This window comes from Neoarius graeffei, chromosome 2 (assembly GCF_027579695.1).
Source record: "Neoarius graeffei isolate fNeoGra1 chromosome 2, fNeoGra1.pri, whole genome shotgun sequence".
Taxonomy (NCBI): domain Eukaryota; kingdom Metazoa; phylum Chordata; class Actinopteri; order Siluriformes; family Ariidae; genus Neoarius; species Neoarius graeffei.
Window position 1 is genome coordinate 25663753 of NC_083570.1, and position 20184 is coordinate 25683936.

Sequence of the window (20184 nt, forward strand, 5' to 3'; positions counted from 1 at the left end):
CACTAACGCTGCTTGGTTGATGATCAGAAATGTTCGTAAGCTCCCAACAGGTGGCATCACTCACAGAACACACTGCCATAATTGAAAAAAGAGAGAACATTGAGGATCATTTGCATTCGTATTTTTGCAATTATTTGAGGTAATGGTTGGATCCAGGTGTTGTGTGGGAGAATGCAACAATGACAGAAGTGAAAAAACTAGCTTGCATCAGTTCCCAAAGGACAAAAATGTAAGAAGGCAATGGATAAATGCCATTTGCTGCACATCCTCTCTATTGAAGACTGTGATTTGTATAAAACCTAGACGTAGGTGACAGAATACCGGTATATAGTCTTCCGGTTACAAGTAAACGACTATGCTTATTTCAGTATGATATATATCTAATGTTTCCATTAATTTGTTGCTTTAAATACATCATAAATGTCTCATCATCTCATCATCTCTAGCCGCTTTATCCTTCTACAGGGTCGCAGGCAAGCTGGAGCCTATCCCAGCTGACTACGGGCGAAAGGCGGGGTACACCCTGGACAAGTCGCCAGGTCATCACAGGGCTGACACATAGACACAGACAACCATTCACAATAATAATAATAATAATAATAAGTTGAATTTGTATAGCGCCTTTCTCATACCCAAAGTTGCTTTACAATTAGAGAAGGAGAAAAAAGAGAGGAAAAAAAGTCCACCAAAAGAAGGTCAGGATGTAATTCCAATGGTGTAGCAACCACAGTCCAACCAAAAGGTGCACAAAAATAAGTCCCACACTGCCTGTGACACCGCTGGGCAACATTGCCCGGAACACCAGACCATGGATCCACAAAGCAAGCACAGAAGCACTGCCACACAGAGTGCTTGTATGTCCCAAACTACCTGCACAGCCGCCGCAACGCTACCGAGCAACATCGGTCGGAACACCATGCCAAGCACAAAAGCACCGTTGCACAGAGCGCTGGACAGCCCAGATCACAGCAGTTTTAGACATTTTGCCCATGATTCTAGTTGTGTATTCTTAAATTTTTGTGTTTTTCTATACCTTTTGCACTTTTCTGTGTGTGCTGGTTCTTATTAAGATTCTTATTCATGTTTGTAATCATTTAATCACCATTTGAAGTTATTTCTACTTGTGTATATACTGTAAATATTTAGTGTTGTGTTATTTGCACATTTTATATTACTTTGTCTTATTTTCATATTTGATATACGTGTGTGTGTGTGTGTGTGTGTGTATTTTGTCTATTCTTGTGTTTAATTGGGTTTGATAATTATTTATAATAATGTAAAGAGTTCATTTATTAAGTAAAAATCGTAAGAATGATTACAATATGTGTGATGTTTATTAAGTCTTCAGTGGGTAGGCGGCCATAAGGCCTTTCATCGAGGGGGGGTAATTATGGGCCCCAGATCCCCCTTTGCCTAGGGCCCCCAAATAGCTTGAAACGGGCCTGCCACCTTCAGTGCCTTGAGAGATGAAAGTCACTTACTTGTGCAGCCGAAAAACAATCCAACAGGCACTTATTATAAAATATAAAAAAGTAAGTTTGAATGAACATCAGGTGTGTCTTGGAAGCATATATTTGTGTGTGTGTGTGTGTGTGTGTCTGTGTCTGTGTGTGTGTGTGTTGTGAGACAGTCATGAGTAAATTGTGAAGACACTGATTTTTAATATATTGTGATATTTTAATATACTGTGTCTATCGATAAGGAGTAGTATTTACTTAGTGAGTATTTATCCATGAACAACTGAGTACACCATTAGAAAAGTGATGCATTTTATAAGTTTGGGGAAAAAAATCTGCAAATAACAAGATCTTTTCAGAAAGGAACATGAGAAAGAAAGAGGTCAGTGAATATTAAAGTTGTTCTCCTAATGAATATTCTGGTCAGGCATACTGTAAATATAGTCCACAAAAAAATTAGTCATACATCCCAGCTTGACAAAATAGTATCAGGTACAAAAGTTAAGGATAACAGGAAATTGTTTGTGGCAGCATTTCTGGACTTTACTGAACCAAACCCAGCAATAATAATTTTCTACCTGTTGGCTTATTATGAAGGTTAGATAATCCCTGTAATGAAGCAGCCAGTGTCATTTACAAATTAAAAATATCAAAATCTTCATTTGTATCCTGTAACTACGAGATCTTTAATTGTTACAACGTGCAAAAGTGGCACTGAACTCAAACAGGTCAATTGTCACGTAAGAACAAGGAATAATATTTTCTGTTACCAGAACACCCATGCCATTCAAATCAATCAAGGAGACTAAACTACCAATGTCAAGTCCTAATACGAGATTCCACTCCAATTTAACAGAACACAACAAACAATTCAGATGATGTTTTCAGGATCAAAATTGTCTAGATCATCATATTTATATCCAAAGAGTCTGAAGTCTGCCTCATAAACTTTGTAGAGTTTCCTCCTCCATTCCATGGGGATGTTGGCAAACCAGGTCTTTGTCCAGCTTTGCTCTGTTTTTGTGCTCTTCAGTGGTCGAAGGTCAACAATGTTATCAACATGGAATATTCGTAGCAGTTGAGCAGCATCTTCATCAATAGTTTCCATCTTCCCAATAAAGTCATAATCAATCAGGCAGGGATGACACAAGTGAATTACTTGTCGCCAGTGTTCGTCAAACTTTCTGTAACTGCTTTTTGCGAGGCTCAGTATATATTGGATGAAGTGGTAGAAAGAAGGAACAATGCCATCAGCGTGTGCTTTCTTGATTGATGCTGGTGGAATAGAGATATTTCCAAATTTCTTTACTATGTCCAGACTAATTCTTTTATAGAATATATTATCTGTTGTTTGCATCTTATCTCTGTAGGCTGAAATCAGCCTCACAAATGGATCTCTGACAAACATGAACTTTTTGTATGTCTCAAGTTTTTGTTTCATCACTGCCTTTGGGTATGCGTTAAGGTGCTGTACAGAGGATCCATGAACTTGTTCGATGGGGATGTCTGCAGGGTCCCTGTAAGGTACACCATGCACCTTCAGGCTCTCGCTCAGAACGATCATGATCCGTTTCCATGCAGTACAGCCAACTTTTGGAACATAGCAATAGATTATTCCATGCCGGTCATCGACAAGCAGGTTGTTCAACTCCGATTGGGGAATTTGGTCAAACGTCTGCCATTTGCGACCGATGTCCAAGGTATTGGCCACATCGTTATTGCTGCACATGTCATGAACAAGCTTCTTTCTTGCATCCTGTCTGATCTTCAGCTTCAGAGGCATTGGGCTTGTATGAATCTTTGCCTCACATCTACCGTGCTCCTCAGAATCCAGCTGTGGTCCAATTTCTGGCTTAGAAGAATGAATCTTGGGACTGACATATCCTTCATGTCCATCCTTTGTTTGTCTGCACATAAAAAACAGAAAAGACATTAAGCTCAGGGACAAAAGAAACACATAAATATACTTAGACTGGCTCATTTCATCAGATGGGTGAGAGAGAGTCTGAGTATTATGAGCAATTCTGAACTAAAGTAATTATGAGTGAGGGTGGAGTACATTTAACTGGTCAGGTGACTGCTTTTAAGTCATGTCAATTCAAGCCGAGTTTATTTTTACAGCGTTTTTAACAACAGACATTGTCTCAAAGCAGCTTTACAAAAGTTTAAATACTTTAAACATGAGCTCATTTTATCCTTAACCAATGAGCAAGCCTGTGGCAGCAGTGGCAAGGAAAAACTCCCTCAGACAACATGAGGAAGAAATCTCAGGAGGAACCAGACTCAAAAGGGACCCCCCTCCCCCTCATTTGGGTGATAACAGACAATGTGATTATAACTTGCTTCTATAACGGTGTTGTATATCGTCACAAAGTATAAATGTGAAGCCAGTAGATAGATAGAAAGAATGCCTTTACTGTCACTGCACAAATGTACAACAAAATTTAGTTTATCATAGGAGAGAAAAGCCACTGCACACATGCGCACCACTACTCTTGGGCACTTCAGCCCAAGGCTGTCCCATGTTAACCTAACTGCATATTTTTGAACTGCGGGGAAAACCAGAGCAAACCCACACAGTAAGAACATGCAAACTCCACACAGAAAGGCCCCCATTAGCCACTGGGCCCAAACCCAGAACCTTATTGTTATGAGATGACAGTGCTAACCACTGACACCACTGTGTTGCCCATGAGCATAAATAACTTGCTTCTATAACAGTGTCCTATATAGTCACAAAGTCTAAGTGTGAAACCAGGAAATTCATCATAGTTTTAACATGAAGTCTGTTTTTTTGACGTTATAAACTGTTCATTGATGGAAACTTGAGTGCAAAATTGTTCATGACAACTGCAATCCTAAAGTTAGCAAGTTAACTGTAGTCCTCAGCCATAAAAGCATTACTGTAAGTGTCCAGAGCCATCTTCCAAGTGCAACTTTTGACTGTCCCTATGGTGCCGTCCTCCACAGGAGCGACGTCATGAGACCCAGCCAGGCGCAGAAAAATTAGTTCATGCTTTTGTTACCTCAAGGTTGGATTATTGTAATACCTTACTGTCTGGATGTTCCAATAAGTGCATAAACAAACTCCAGTTAGTTCAAAATGCATCAGCAAGAGTCCTTACTAGAACTAGAAGATATGACCACATCACCCCTGTCTTATCCACACTGCATTGGCTCCCAATCAAATTTTGTTTTGATTATAAAATACTACTATTGAACTTTAAAGCACTGAATGGTCTCACGCCACAGTACCTAAGCAAACTTCTGGTCCTTTATGACCCACCACGCCTACTTAGATCAAAAGGTACAGGCTATCTACTGGTACTTCTTAGTGAAGGCTACATCAGGGGGCAGAGCCTTTTCTTACAAAGCCCCACAGTACAGCTTTCCATATAGTGTTTGGGACTTAGACACAGTCCCCGTGTTTAAGTCTAGGCTGAAAACATCTGTTTAGTCAAGCCTTTTGTTAATAGTTTTATTAGGTAAATGAGTAGACCTGGAGGGTCCTCAGGCATAGAGTGTTTGGTAAACTGGGATGTATCGATGCTGTCAGCCCCCCACTCACTTGCTTACTCACTTATTTACTCATTGCAGATTTTTTTTTTTGCTTATTTCAAGCATTTAGTTCTAGAAAGAAGCAAACATGACCTACCAATAGAATAAGAGTTTTAAGCTTTAATGTCTCGAAATAGGGGCGGCACGGTGGTGTAGTGGTTAGCGCTGTCGCCTCACAGCAAGAAGGTCCTGGGTTCGAGCCCCATGGCCGACGAGGGCCTTTCTGTGTGGAGTTTGCATGTTCTCCCCATGTCCGCGTGGGTTTCCTCCGGGTGCTCCGGTTTCCCCCACAGTCCAAAGACATGCAGATTAGGTTAACTGGTGACTCTAAATTGACCGTAGGTGTGAGTGTGAATGGTTGTCTGTGTCTATGTGTCAGCCCTGTGATGACCTGGCGACTTGTCCAGGGTGTACCCTGCCTTTCGCCCATAGTCAGCTGGGATAGGCTCCAGGTTGCCTGCGACCCTGTAGAACAGGATAAAGCGGCTAGAGATAATGAGATGAGATGTCTCGAAATAGGCTTAATGGGTTTATATTTATGATATAATGATTCATTCTGAAAAATATTAAATAGTGTTTTATTGGTTCAAGATATCTTCATTCACTCAGAAATCATTTTTGCAGTGCAATAAATAGTGATTGCTGCTTTACTTTTATGTCCACACATCACTCAGTGTCAATCTGGAGCGAGAATGCAGTCACAGAAAGCAAGCTTCTGGCATCCCCTTGTGGGGAAAATGGTTCTCTCTGCAGAGATCACACAGTATTTCCAGATTTTTAAATTCGAATCGTTGAGTTTGCCTGTGAGCTGCATGAGGGTGGAGAACATTTAGCTCGTCAGATGACTGCTTTTATTTTTCAGATAAACATTCCGTGAGTGTGAATGGTTGTTTCTCTCTGTGTCAGCCCTGCGATAACCTGGCGACTTGTCCAGGGTGTACCCCGCCTCTCACCCATAGTCAGCTGGGATAGGCTCCAGCTTGCCTACGACCCTGTAGAACAGGATAAGCGGCTACAGATAACTGATGGATGAATAGACATTCCATTTCGTCGCATCCCAGGCTTTGTTTTGTAACACAGGACACTTGACTAAGAAAAAAAGTACAGCCACTGATATGGTAAAATTTTCTGGGTTATACTTTAAATTCAGTTGTAGGGGAGCAGACTATTACTGTAGTCATAGTAACTGTTTTTGAACACACCAGTCTCTGTACTCGACGCCATGTTCTATCTCCTCCCCTTCCTCTGATTCCCTGTAACGGAGTAACTATGTATACAGAGGATACCAAGCATAGACATAAACATAGACGCCGCCTTCCGCGTAGAATCATACGTCATCCTCGCCGCCATATTGGATGTGGCAAAGTGGAGAATAAACATGCTTCATTCATGTGCTGCGTTTAACTGTACCAACAGGTTTACCGTCCAAACGAGATCACATGGCAACGGATTTATTTCACCTTTCACAGGTGAGACTGGAAAAATACTTTTCATTGTATTTAGTCATTATAACATAATTTTACGAACAGATTTTTCTGACTTTGTGGCTAATATGAAGTCTCGCGCATAATAGCCGCTCGGTGAAACCTGTCTCCAAACAATTTATAAATAAATTTATTTCATAGCCCACCCAACCAATTTCACCACCAGCTGTCAGATGGTGATGGCACACTCAAAAATAGAAGAGATTGGAAGCATGTCAGACTGTGAAGCAATCACATGGAGCAATCCCATTGTAATATGGTTTAATTGAATTTTTTTCCATATAGCACTGTATATTGCAAAAATTGTTTTTGGAGACATTTTATAGCCTATCTGCAATGAAAGTGATGCGGAGACGGCACGGCTTCAGCAGCGTAAGCACAGCACATTATTCTACACGATCCCCGCTGAGCTCCAAAACATGCCTTGATGTGTAGATATCGTTAGTAGCCTACGATAGTAGCAGCGGAATAAAAAAAAAAGTTTCCGATAGCTTGATTCCGGTATAGGCCTGCTGCCGGACCCGGCGCCGTGGGGGGGCAAAAGGGGGCGTCGCCCCCTCGTGGCTACAGCCCCGCCCCCTCAACGGAGACTCAGATCACTTAATTGTTTTCTTATGAAAATATAATGTATTATAGACGTATTAATAATTTGCATTTTCAAATACGAAATATTAAGTGGTTGCGCATTGCACAAAAATACATTTCACATAAATCACTACTAAAACTGGCACGGTAGAACAAATCTGATTGGTTGTCATGACACAAGTGCACTGTCTCTGCAATATCCTGTAATATGCAGTCAGTTTACGGGAGTAGTCTTTCCCCCACCGAATTAAACGAATTCAATCACAATATTGTGAATCCATTTTCTTTCTTTGTAGGCTAAGTTTATCTCCGTTTATGTTGGTGTATGTGTTCATATATGGTCCGCTTCGTGCTCAAATAGCATAAGAATATGTGTCGTTGACGTCACCCCCCATGCAGCGGGGGTGAAAATTCATCACTTCAAAGTGTTTTGTCCCCTACACGCCTAAACTGGGATCGCGGATTAAAGGATAAGGCAACTTTTGTACAAAATCACCACAAATAGATAGATAAATATATAAAGTAATCGATCATGGAATTTATAGAGAAAGAACAGGCCGCATAACAGTATCTTTTAACTTTTAATAATATGGGCTTGCGCTGAGCTCAGCGAAGATGTGTTCCGCCATATTGATCTACTGCGTGACGTCATGCGGCCCACCACTGAAAAGAACTCTTCAGTGCTTCATGGTAATAAGGTAAAAAAAACCAGTACAATCGCTTCTTCAAAGTTTCACCAAATGGTTTTATTTATGCAACTTAAAGCTCATAATAATGTATAACTTTGGTCGAGTAAAAACACGGAGCAAAAACATGGCTGAATCCTGAATGACTCCTATTTGGATTTGTCCTACCAAACCTACTGCGCATGCGCGAAGCGGCTCGACTCGGTTTTCCCTTTCGGGCGCTCTCGTTTTCTGTTAGAATTTGGTAAAGAAAAAAATAAATATTATTTACCAGCTTACCGGGTCCATGAACATAAATCTGACAGCTGACAAGGTCGGGATATAAACGAATCGAATACAAGCCACCCGCCGGGACTCCTTACTGTCATCACAGTGATCTGTCTGTAAACACTGTTTTCATGGGCCCAGTGACGTCACAGATCAGAGGGAGGCGCATTAACGAAAGATTCTGATTGGTTTATAGTTGCCCACAATCTCAAAATGGCTGAGTCCTCCAACTTCGGCTACTCTGTGTCAATTCATGATTTCAAAGTTAAAAATATTTTTTCATGTTCGATATATAATGGAAATAATTAACGGAATTGATTACGTATATGTTTTTCTCCTATTACACACACTGTACAAAAGTTGCCTTATCCTTTAAGTGGTTAGCGTTGACTCGGTGCGAGTCAGGAAGGCTATTACTGGTGCAGCCGCGGGGTCTGTTGATTTTTTTAAATTATGATTTTGGCCGCCGAGCCAAGTACCTTAGACTTGCATTGACGTTTTGTTTTCATGCCGCGGAGCTATTTGTATGTATTTTAAATGTAAAGCACTTGCCTGTAGGTTTGTGTGTGTTGTTTTATGTTTGGCATCTTTCCGGTTGTAACGCGTGTCTGTGAGAAAATTGGAGGGGAGGGGTAACAGGTGGGCACGGGTGCTGATAAAGCGCAACTGCCCTGGTAATATGTCACATGATTTTCCCGTACTAAAGCAACCTTCGGGGCCGTGGTTTTGTGGTTGGCGCAGTTAATTGTTTGAAACACGTTGTCAGACCACCATCACTACTACACATGAAAAATATTTGCCCCCTTGCGATTTCTAATTGCCCCCTTAAGCTCCATCTACACGATCATACATTTGTCCAAAACATTATCATACAAATGTATGATGATGTTCAAGTTTGTATGATCATGTTGTGGATTTCTGTCCACATGATCATACATTCTCTTCCTTGGGGGCTGCCATTTTGTATGTCACATGACAGGCAGTGTAGATCACATGACCCGAATTAACAATCTGATTGGTGGATGACCCGAAATGTTGTAAGATGTTGTGAACATTTGTTGGAAAGTAGAAACACGATTCTAAAAATTTGAACATCATACAACGTCATACAAGTATGACGTTGTTCAAGTTTGTTGGGAAAACCGTCCACACGATTATACATTTGTCCATGAACATCATCATACATTTGTATGACGATGTCCATGGACAAATGTATGATCGTGTAGACAGGGCTTTAGGTATTTCGCACACTATTTATAACCATCACATTAAAAGTTATACATGTTGTTTTGATGCCTGTTTGTTTCCCAAATATATACGTGTGTGTCTTAATGGGTGAATAAAAGGCATCGAGTTAAACATTATTATAGAAAGGGGCTTTATGAAGTTCAGTCCATTTACTTGCATTGGTTTACGGGGAAGATTTGCCACATCAAATATGGCGGACACTCTGACGTATCACAGCAACGGGCCACCAGCTCAATGCGGCGTCCATGTTTATATGTCTATGATACCAAGTACAGTGACGTCACGACTGCTTTAAATCAGCGGCGGAACCGAAATTCTGCCTCGGCGGAGATCAGTCGCTGGATGACGAGTTGAAGCAATGGAGGACTGAGGTGTGATTCGGGAGGTACAGGAAGTGAGGCGGAAGGAGGAAGTGAGATTGAGATGGACGAGTTGGACACCGATAAGGAGGGAAATACACACAACGAAGAATGGAGGACAGTAAAAATTATCTTTCTAAGATAATTAATGTGAGTAGCCGTATTATAGGTTCTAAGCAGAAAGGCCTAGAGAACCTTTATCAGAAGCAGATGCTAAAAAGGGTTGAATCTATTCTGTCAAATAATTATCATCCCTTACAGGTTGAATTCCAGATGTTGCCATCTGGATTACGCTTCAAACTTCCACAATTCAAAACCAACAGATATAAACAGTCTTTTGTGCCTATAGCCACTTTACTCTTAAATTCCACGAAGAACCATAGATAACACATGCCCCCCTCCCCACCACTCATGCTTTTGGATTCTTTTTGTTTTCATTATTACTGATTAGCCTGGCAAGCCAGACTAAATGTGAATATTTAGTCTGGTCTCTGTCATAGACATTTCTGAAGGGTGTGGGTAGGAACAACCCGTTGTCTTTCAAACTGTCTCTGTGCGTATGGAGCACTTGCATGTGACGTCAAATCCGCTCCAGACTGTAGACAAACGCCATCTTGGCGGTCAAGCGCCATATTTCCGACGCTGACTTTCTTTTTTTTTTTTGCCGAAATATTCAAAAATTACCGTGCCACAATGCCAGATACTTGCATGGCATATAAATGCCACAACAGGAGAGGTCAGAAAACAGGAAGAAAGTTTCATAGGCTGCCACGGGACCCTGACAGGCGCACAAAATGGATTGCTGCTATCGGCCGGGCTGATCCAAACAACAAGAACAAGGCATGGGTACCGACTGGAAGGAGCAATCACTGGCGCCTGTGCAGTGACCATTTCATCTCAGGTTCGTCATGTATTTATTTCAGTATATCCATGTGGTTATTTGCAGCATAAGTTTATGACTTGCTCTAATAAAAAAATTCCGGGAAGTGGGAGCCTGAGAAAAGAGGGTTGGGGCGGGGTGGATTGGGTCTTTAGCGGTGTGGTACGAAAAAAAACAGTAAAGAACTTATAAGAATTTACCACTGTCTTAGTAGTAAATCCTTATAAATATAAGGATCAATCCTTATAAGGACTTATAAATAAATATATATGCCATGTATGATTTACTCCTGAAAGTGGCGCTTTTTGCATTATCCTCATACAAATTTATGAAAATCTAGTATGTATGAAGTGAACATTGTGCATGGTTTTTACAGATAATGTGTATGATGAATTACACCGTCCTGAATTTCTGTAGAGATAACTCTCCAGAGATTTATAAGCACGCAGTGCTTCACCACTGAACAGCGAAGGAAAGTTGATTAGGTAATTATACACATCCGAGTATTCCACCTCCGGCAGTTCAAGATCCACTGACACGGTCGTGAAAACTCCGTCCGGAAAGCCATAAGGGTCACAAATCTGTAGACCGTTTATTTTAGACATATATCTAATTATCTGTGCATTAGAAAAATGAGCCGTGTAGTCCGTCGGTTGAAAGTGATCCATTCTGTACACGAGTGCAGCAGTATTCAGCTGTGTTGTTGCCCGACAAGATGGCGTCTGTGTACTTTTCGGTCACGTGACTGCAAGATCTCTATAGGCCAATGCTCTGACCAATCAGCGCAACAGTGACTGTGACGTAGTCAGAGCGACAGAAAGCAGTGGGGGAGGCCTTGAAATAAAAAATTTTTCAAAATGCGTATTAATTAATAAACAGGTTCTAGATATTAAGAAGTTTGGAGATAATGACCACAAGTTTGGAGTCTGTACCACATACTTAACATACACTCTTATTTTTTTTTTCAAGTGTTTTTCAAGGGTTTGCTTAAACTGTTTTTGAGAGTTTTTATTTAGTGGTGTTTGGTGAAATAATTTCCCTTAAATTTAAAATAATGGGAAAATAAGAAACAATCAAAAAGTAATGTTTCAAAGCTGTTTATTAATTCTTCATACTGCACAAACTAGCCCCATCCTTTTGGCTACCAGCGGAGCCAGCTGGTAGATCAGACTTTTGCCATAGCCGGTTGGCAAAACAGTGAAAACGTCCTTCTTGAAAAGGAATGAGCGGAGAGCCTCTTCCTGCTCATGTTTCAACGAAAACTCCAAGTCTAATTCTTCTAAAACTGATTCCAAAGCGGAGTCAAACTAGCGCTGTTCACTAGCCGTAGCCATCTTTCCTGTTGTGTTTTCTCCAGCGTCACGCAGCCTTGTCAGTCCTGCAAAAGCCCGCCCAAAGAATCCAAACAAAAGCCTTGCGTTGTGATTGGTGGGCACAATTTGATGCCCGGGGTGTTTTGTTGATATGGTGCGAGGCTAGACCCACTCGTAGGCAAAAATATTTTTGGCCGCTAGGCGGGTGGGTCTAGTTTACTAGGCTAATTACTGATTGTTTAGTGGGGTTTTTTTTGTGTGTGTGTGTGTGTGTGTGTGTGTGTGTGTGTGTGTGTGTGTGTGTGAGAGAGAGATTGTGTGTGAGCTGTATACTATCTACTGCACAACAAATTGCCCCATTAGGGGACAATAAAGTGATTTTGAACCTTTGAGTAAATTGGAAAAGCAAGAAAAGAAAGCAGAGAGAATCTGATGGAGAAAAGGCAGAGGAAGAACAAAGATATGAAATTAAAGTTATTTTGCGATTTCAATCTCCTTGTATATTAAATCCCTTGAAGGTTAGCGATGCTATTCACAAGCTGATAGGTGACGTACAGTTTGTTAAAACCTTACGAGATGGGAACCTACGGATTATATGTAGAGACAGGGACCAGCAGCATAGATTAATGAAATGTAAACCATTACTTGGGAAGGAGGTTAAGCCACAAATATGGGAAGAAAGACGGAAGGTTATGGGTGTAATATCTGGAGTCTCAACTGAGATAACCGAAGAGCAAATTAGGGTCAATGTCAGAGGAGTGCTAGTAACGAGAGTTAAACGTTTACTATTCACAAGAGAGGGTGTTAAGGGGCCTAGCCTGTCTGTATTGTTGACTCTAGAGGAGGACAAACTACCTGAAAGAATCAGATTTGGGTATGTCAGCTATATAGTAAGGCCATATATTCCTCCACCAATGAGATGCTTTAAGTGCCAGCGTTTTGGGCACATTGCAGTAGCCTGTAAGGGTAAACTTCGTTGTGCTAAATGTGGAGGAGAACATGAATACGGGAAATGTGAGAGAGGAGCTAAAATTAAATGCTGCAACTGCGGAGGAGAACATAGTGCTGCCTATTGAGGTATTTCACTCACGTGACCAAGTCATGTGACGCTGCCATTTTGGACGGCACGGCTCGAATCAGTTTGAATGCGAGGAAGGCGACAAATGAAAAACATAAAAGAAAAAGGAGCAAGATGCAGAAAACACCTTCACTATCCAGCGACATAGGGCATTTACAGGGTGAGCAGAGGGAGAGGTATTTGCAAAAATTGAGTTTAGCAGGCTTAGAGAACGACGTTTACCTGCTTCCACCAGGATTGTTCACTGACAGCTAAGATTTGTTCACATTTTCATTCGGTCCTCAGGATAAACAAAATGTTATTAAATGTCATTGAAATAACTTCTTAGTCTGTTGAGACATGGCCCATTATAAGTTTTTCCTTTACTGTATTTACTAGTTTACTGAGCGCGCTCCGGGGCTGGCTGGCTGGCGCTAGCTAGCTAGCTAGCGCTCCGGGGCTGGCTGGCTAGCTAGCGCTCCGGGGCTGGCTGGCTAGCTAGCGCTCCGGGGCTGGCTGGCTAGCGAACGCTCCGGGGCTGGCTGGCTAGCGAGCGCTCCGGGGCTGGCTGGCTAGCGAGCGCTCCGGGGCTGGCTGGCTGGCTAGCGAGCGCTCCGGGGCTGGCTGGCTGGCTAGCGAGCGCTCCGGGGCTGGCTGGCTGGCTAGCGAGCGCTCCGGGGCTGGCTGGCTGGCGCTAGCCAGCTAGCGCTCCGGGGCTGGCTGGCTAGCGAGTGCTCCGGGGCTGGCTGGCTGGCGCTAGCTGGCTAGCGCTCCGGGGCTGGCTGGCTGGCTAGCGCTCCGGGGCTGGCTGGCTGGTTGGCGCTAGCTGGCTAGCGCTCCAGGGCTGGCTGGCTGGCTAGCGCTCCGGGGCTGGCTGGCTGGCTAGCGCTCCGGGGCTGGCTGGCTGGCTAGCGCTCCGGGGCTGGCGCTAGCTAGCTAGCGCTCCGGCGCTGGCTGACTCAGTAAACTAGTAAATCCAGTAAAGGAAAAACTTGAGACTGAAAGGTTTTAACAGTCATCCAAATGACTGAACGTAAACATTGCTACAGTAACATACCAGCTACTGTTGTTGACATTAGCTAGCTTGCCGTCCAAAATGGCGGACACCGGGGCGTCACGTGACCCTGTGACGTCAGGTGAAATACCTCAATAAAGGCTGTGATGCACACAAAAGAGCGGTTCAAGCTCAGAACGTGAAAGAAAAGATAACTTACGCTGAGGCAATTAACAACAGTAGAACAGCACTTGTGACTCAACTCCCAGTTCAAAGTGTATGTAAATGCTGCAGTGTTACCAAGGATACACTTATAGTGGAAAAGAGAAAGTTTGGAGCATTTATGGTGGAAATTATTAACTGTTCTGCTCAAGCATGTAGCCGAACAGAGAGAACTAAGATAATTACAAAAGCGGCAGAAAAGTACCTGGAAATGGAAGAGCTGTCAGTAGAGCTCATTAATGCAACACTTATAACAGGGATAGGCCTAACAGATTCACAGTCTACATGTGGAGGTGGGATTTATTGATGCTAACCATTTTATAGTGGAATGCCAGGAGTCTAATTGCCAACGGACAAGAATTGAAACAGCACATTCAGGAGCAACCAGTCAAACCTAACATTATCTGCATTCAGGAATCTTGGCTAAAACCCTCACTTGACTTTAATATGTATGGCTGTACAGTAGTGCATAAGGATAGAACCCTTGCTATAGGGGGTGGAGTTGTCACCTTCATCCAATATGGTGTTATAGAGTTCTCAACAGTAATGAAGAGCTTGAAGTAGTTATAATTGAGGCAGAGGTCAACAAAACAAAAATTAGAATAATTAACTTTTATAATCCTTGTCAAAAAAAATAACTAGAGAAATGTTGGAGAGCATATGTGATGTGGAAAACTCCAAAGTTATAGTATGTGGAGATTTTAATGCACATAGTACCCTGTGGGGAAGTGCTAGAACAGATGGAAATGGGTATATTATTGAGGAGTTTATGGATGACAATCAGTTAGTGTGTCTAAATGATGGAAGAGGCACTAGGTATGATGCAGCTCGTGGTACAGAATCAGTATAGACCTTACTTTTGTTTCACAACAACTAGCAGGTACCTGCACATGGGATGTGAGCAGTGATAATGCATGGATTAAAGTTTTGCGTCGCTATGACGGATTTCCGTCAACTGGGAGCGCTAAAGGTCAATAATGAGATTGATGCAGATCTGAGGGAAAAAAAGGGGGGGAGGAGGCCCATAGGTCTGACACTGATGTGATTTAGAACTTCACCAAGCTGCTGTGATTGCCTGTTGTTGAACCCTTTCTTGTGCTATGTTTGAGTATATGTAAAGGAATAAGTTGTTGCGCTAGATAGGCCTAAATAAATAAATAAATACAGCCTATGCTACTGTCTAGTCCCGGGGAGGCTAGGTGTAGGCCACTGATGAAACAATTTGACTGTCCTACTACTAGGCAACTACTTGCCTACTACTAATACTAGGCCTATTGTTGTAGTAGTAGTAGTAGTAGTAATAATAATAATGATGATGATGATATTTGCCTATTGGAAGGTGATCAGGTGAAAAATCTAAACAGCCCTGTTGAAGCTGCAGCAAGACCTATGCTATTAAGCCTTTTGTAGGTTAAACAGGCTTCAGCAGACAACGTTCTGGAAAGGCTGTAGTTTTCTTTGGTTTGATTAGCCTACGATTTAATCTTTAAACATTATGGTTTCAGCAGTTCGCTTAAACATTGGAGGCTGCAGAGTCGGGCTGCAAGATTTCCCAACACATGTTTAAGATGCCAAACTTCATAGCAAGGAGAAAATAATTCCATGGTATTTAGTGCCTTGTCAGTCTCAAAAATTAATAGTGAAGGACCAACGCGAATTAAGTCCCAAAAAAACATCTCGTAGGCCTATATTTTACATTTTCAAAAAAGTCCGGAATTGGAAGTCGGTCAGTGGAGTGTAATGAAGTGTCTCATTCACTAAGCACAAAAGGTCGGAAAACAGTGGAGAAAACAGCTATTGCTTAAATAGGCTACTAATGTTTTACATTAGTAATTTAATGTATGTGACAAATAAATTCATTGATTAAATAGACAAAGAAGCCAATACTCCGAGGCTCAAAATTCAGGAAAGTGGCTCCGGTGTCGCAAGTGCACAAGAACAGTTATTTGAAAGTTAACCTAATGAATTTGCGCGTGCAATTTCATGAAGAACCAGGACATTCGGTGAAAATGAAGAACCGGGGCATTCGGTGAAAGATTCACACCTATGACTCATTATATTCACGCGCGCCCTCTCGCCCACTGTTGCTTCATTTTCCCTATTTACATGAGTGTCTGAAGATGGAGTTTTCAGAAATCTCCACTCTGCCCAGAGTTTGCGAAAGTAGCTGTTTTCAGTGAATGAAACCTCCATATAGGTGTGAATGAGAGGTGCAACCGAATAAATAAATATGCGTCTTTTTTTATCCGGCTATATGTAGGCTATCATTACGCAAAGCCTCTAATGTTGAAATGGTAGTAATATTTGTTAAAATAATAGTAGGCTAATTTCCACATTAATTGGTAAAACGGCACAAGGGATGTGATGGGGGGATGGCTCTTTTATAAGGGGGATGATTTGAGATTTTTATTTCAGAAGGGGGATGCCATCCCCCCACATCCCCCCCTCCATATTTCACCGGACATAGGCCCTTCGATTTCCATCACTAGAGCACGTCAAATTACTTTCGGTTTTGCCAGCATGGACACGCTTCTTTTAAATGAAGGCACAGATGTGTCAGACATCGACAAAACGGTAAAGAATAAGTGGAGATGGGCTTGGCTAAATGAAATGGGCGATAATGGCAAGCCATTTAGTTCATGGTGCAAAAAGATGAAAATGGCAGGTGTGTGCTTTTGTGTAGTTTGCCATAAAAAAATAGTCTATGGAAGCAATGGCAAAAAAGTGCTAGCACGCCACTTGCACTTTTCTCTTAACCACCGTTGTAAGTATTGTTGAAATAAATTTGCACTTTGCGCTGAAAACTTGGTTTCATCATTTATAGCCAGTAATGACAATGGTAAAGTTTTACCTTAGCTTTAGTCATTGTTAAAATTATGTAAATGTACTATAAGTAGGGGCCTAGGGGATAATGGACAACACGGCGTTTAAAATTTGACGTATCGCTGACATGGTAGGGGCCAACGACATGGAGCTTCTTTTTTTTTTTGCTTTAATCCATGGCTAATGCAATGGGCAGTGACCACTATCCTGTCTGGACAAAGATAAGGAATCAAAGTATAAGCTTTGAAGAAAACTGGATTCCAAGATGGAAAATGAGGGAGGCCAATTGGGGGTTGTACAATTTTAAAGCAAGCAACAAATTAATTGAAGTCATGCCAAATTTAAGTGATGACATTGAGGAATTGAATAATATGATCATAAGTATAATACATGAATCAGCAGAAGAAACAATAGGTAAAACATCTGGAGCAAAGAAAAAGAAAATGGTACCATGGTGGTCTGATGAGTGCAGAGAGGTTGTTAAAAATAGGAATAAAGCCCTTAAAATTGTTAAATATAATCATTCATTTGATAACTTAATGGAGTATAAAAGAGCACAGGTTAAGGCCAAAACAAATATAAGAGAAGCTAAAAGAAAATATTGGAGAGATTTCTGTAGTAACATTGGGACAGGAATAAAAGTTAAGGACATATGGGGAATGATCAGAAAGATGGGTGGCATAAGAAGGGACTTTTCCCTACCAATTTTAAGAGATAATGGCACAGAAGCAGTAACTAGTAGAGAAAAAGCTGAGATGCTTGCAAGATCTTTTGTAAGGATACATAGCTCACAAAATCTCTCCAGTGAGGAGTTATCTAAAAGAATGAGGACCATTGAAGAAAATAAAGATTTGCTAGGGATGAAAGTTGAGGGTGAGAGCTCACTAGATGCAAATTTTACACTGTTTGAACTAAAAAGAGCATTGATAGGCGTTAAAAATACCTCACCAGGGAGAGATGGGATATGCTATAAAATGATTGAAGAACTATCTGATGTGGCAAAAAATGTGATTCTGGTTTTATATAACAAAATTTGGGAACAAGGAAAGCTCCCCACTGGGTGGAAACATTCAGCAGTGGCGTAGCCAGGATTTTTTACATGGGGTGGCCAAAGGGGGGCCAAGGATATACAAGGGGTGGCCATGCTGTGACTAAATAAGGGGGGGGGGGGGTTCTGGGGGTCCTCCCCCAGGAAATTTTGAATTAGCTAGATTTGATTTCCTGTAGGCGGCACGGTGGTGTAGTGGTTAGCGCTGTCGCCTCACAGCAAGAAGGTCCGGGTTCGAGCCCCGGGGCCGGCGAGGGCCTTTCTGTGCGGAGTTTGCATGTTCTCCCCGTGTCCGCGTGGGTTTCCTCCGGGTGCTCCGGTTTCCCCCACAGTCCAAAGACATGCAGGTTAGGTTAACTGGTGACTCTAAATTGACCGTAGGTATGAATGTGAGTGTGAATGGTTGTCTGTGTCTATGTGTCAGCCCTGTGATGACCTGGCGACTTGTCCAGGGTGTACCCCGCTTTCGCCCGTAGTCAGCTGGGATAGGCTCCAGCTTGCCTGCGACCCTGTAGAAGGATAAAGCGGCAAGAGATAATGAGATGAGATGAGATGAGATGATTTCCTGTATTCTGATGTATCTGGTGGCATATCTGGTGCCTAACTCATGAACAAAACCCATGTGAGCCAAGAGGTCAGAAATTAATGTATTAATTTATTTATGTAACATAAAGCATCTGCAAAACAAAGAAACCATCCAACTTGTTTACTCTAGTTAAGCATCAGGATTTTAATGATCACTACTAAAATGCAAAAGTAAAAACTAAAAGATCACTTGTCCCAGGCACCTGGGAAGTAGTAAGGATATTAGTCAGGCTTGAATAAAGAGTGCTTTGCTCAGGAAAAGGAAAATACTTGTATACTTAACTCATACATACAACATATGTAAACACTTACATGTTGTGATATTGTCCATTGTAAGTACTGTACAAACTAAATGTGTTGAGTTACAAAATGTGTGTGTGTGTGTGTGTGTGTGTGTGTGTGTGTGTGTGTGTAAGTGTTACACTGATGTAACGCATGACCTAGATGAGGTGTAGTGCATGAGTGGTGTGTGTGTGAGAGAGAGGGGGAAAGTATGTGCACTGCATGTACCATAGATATAGATGAGCTGTAGTATACGAAGTGTGTGTGTGTGTGTGTGTGTAGATATGTTACCGGTACATGTAAATACAAAAATGAAGTGCATAAGTTGTGTGTGTGAGAGAGAGAGTGTATGTTCAGAGTGCATGAGTGTTGTGTGTTATATGTGAATATAGAAATGTAGTGCGTGGGTGGTGTGTGGGTGAGGTGTGTGTTCAGAGTGCATGAGTGTGTGTGTTGAGAGTGCACGAGTGTTGTGTATACCAGTGAGTGTGTTACATGTAAATATAGAAATGTAGTGCATCATGCATGAGAGTGGTGTGTGTGTGTAAGAGAGGGTGTGTGTTGAGAGTGCATGAGTTGTATCTTATAGTGCAGGAATCACCAAATGGCGGACCTCGGTCCGGATCCGGACCCAGTGATGGTTCTGTCCAGACCCGTGACCAATGGTAAATTCACGAGATTAAGTAATTTTCATGGAGCATTATTTTGGATGGTCGTGGCTATTGACAGCGGGCGCTGCTACTCCAGTTAATACGACAATAGCTTCACTCAGTTGAGCCAATAAAATCATTAGTTTACCCAGCGCGCCACAGCACAGCAACAAGCAGAGAGGAAGAGAGTTACGTTCAGAGACAACCGACCGAGACAACATGGCTTGCTCCAAAAGGCGGCGGAAAGTAGACAAGGAAAATCGTTGTTTTGAAGATGAATGGACGGATGTTCATTCTTCCGGCAAGCAGTTCAAAACCAGTGTGCCTCATATGCTCCGAAAACGTGGCATTAATTAAAAGCGGCAACGTGAAGCGCCACTACGAAACGAAGCACAGCTCTTTTGAGCAAAGTTATCCCCTGAAGTCCGAGCTGAGGGCACGCAAAATAACCCAACTGCAAGCACAGTACAGGGTAGACTCGCTACGCGTGAGGAGAGTTGATTACATACGGGCATTGCATAACTTGCATCCTGGTATTTTGCGCTTCCAAAATGGCGAATATCAACAACAACAGAACTGCGTGTCTTCCAGTGTTGCCAGATTTGGCAGTTTTAAGTGCATTTTGACGGATTTGAACATATTTTGGGATGGAAAACGTCAGCAATATCTGGCAACACTGGTGTCTT

General features: G+C 42.0%; 1 protein-coding gene across 1 annotated transcript; it reads right to left on the reverse strand.

The window, feature by feature from the left end:
• Positions 1-1786: 1786 nt before the first annotated feature.
• Positions 1787-20130, reverse strand: LOC132881500 (carbohydrate sulfotransferase 12-like). The gene is made up of 2 exons (XM_060914016.1): positions 19709-20130; positions 1787-3364 (listed from the first exon to the last, which is right to left on the reverse strand). Exons 1-2 carry the CDS (start codon positions 19717-19719, stop codon positions 2329-2331), a joined length of 1047 nt encoding a protein of 348 aa, XP_060769999.1. The 5' UTR covers positions 19720-20130; the 3' UTR covers positions 1787-2328.
• Between the last annotated feature and the right edge of the window lie 54 nt (positions 20131-20184).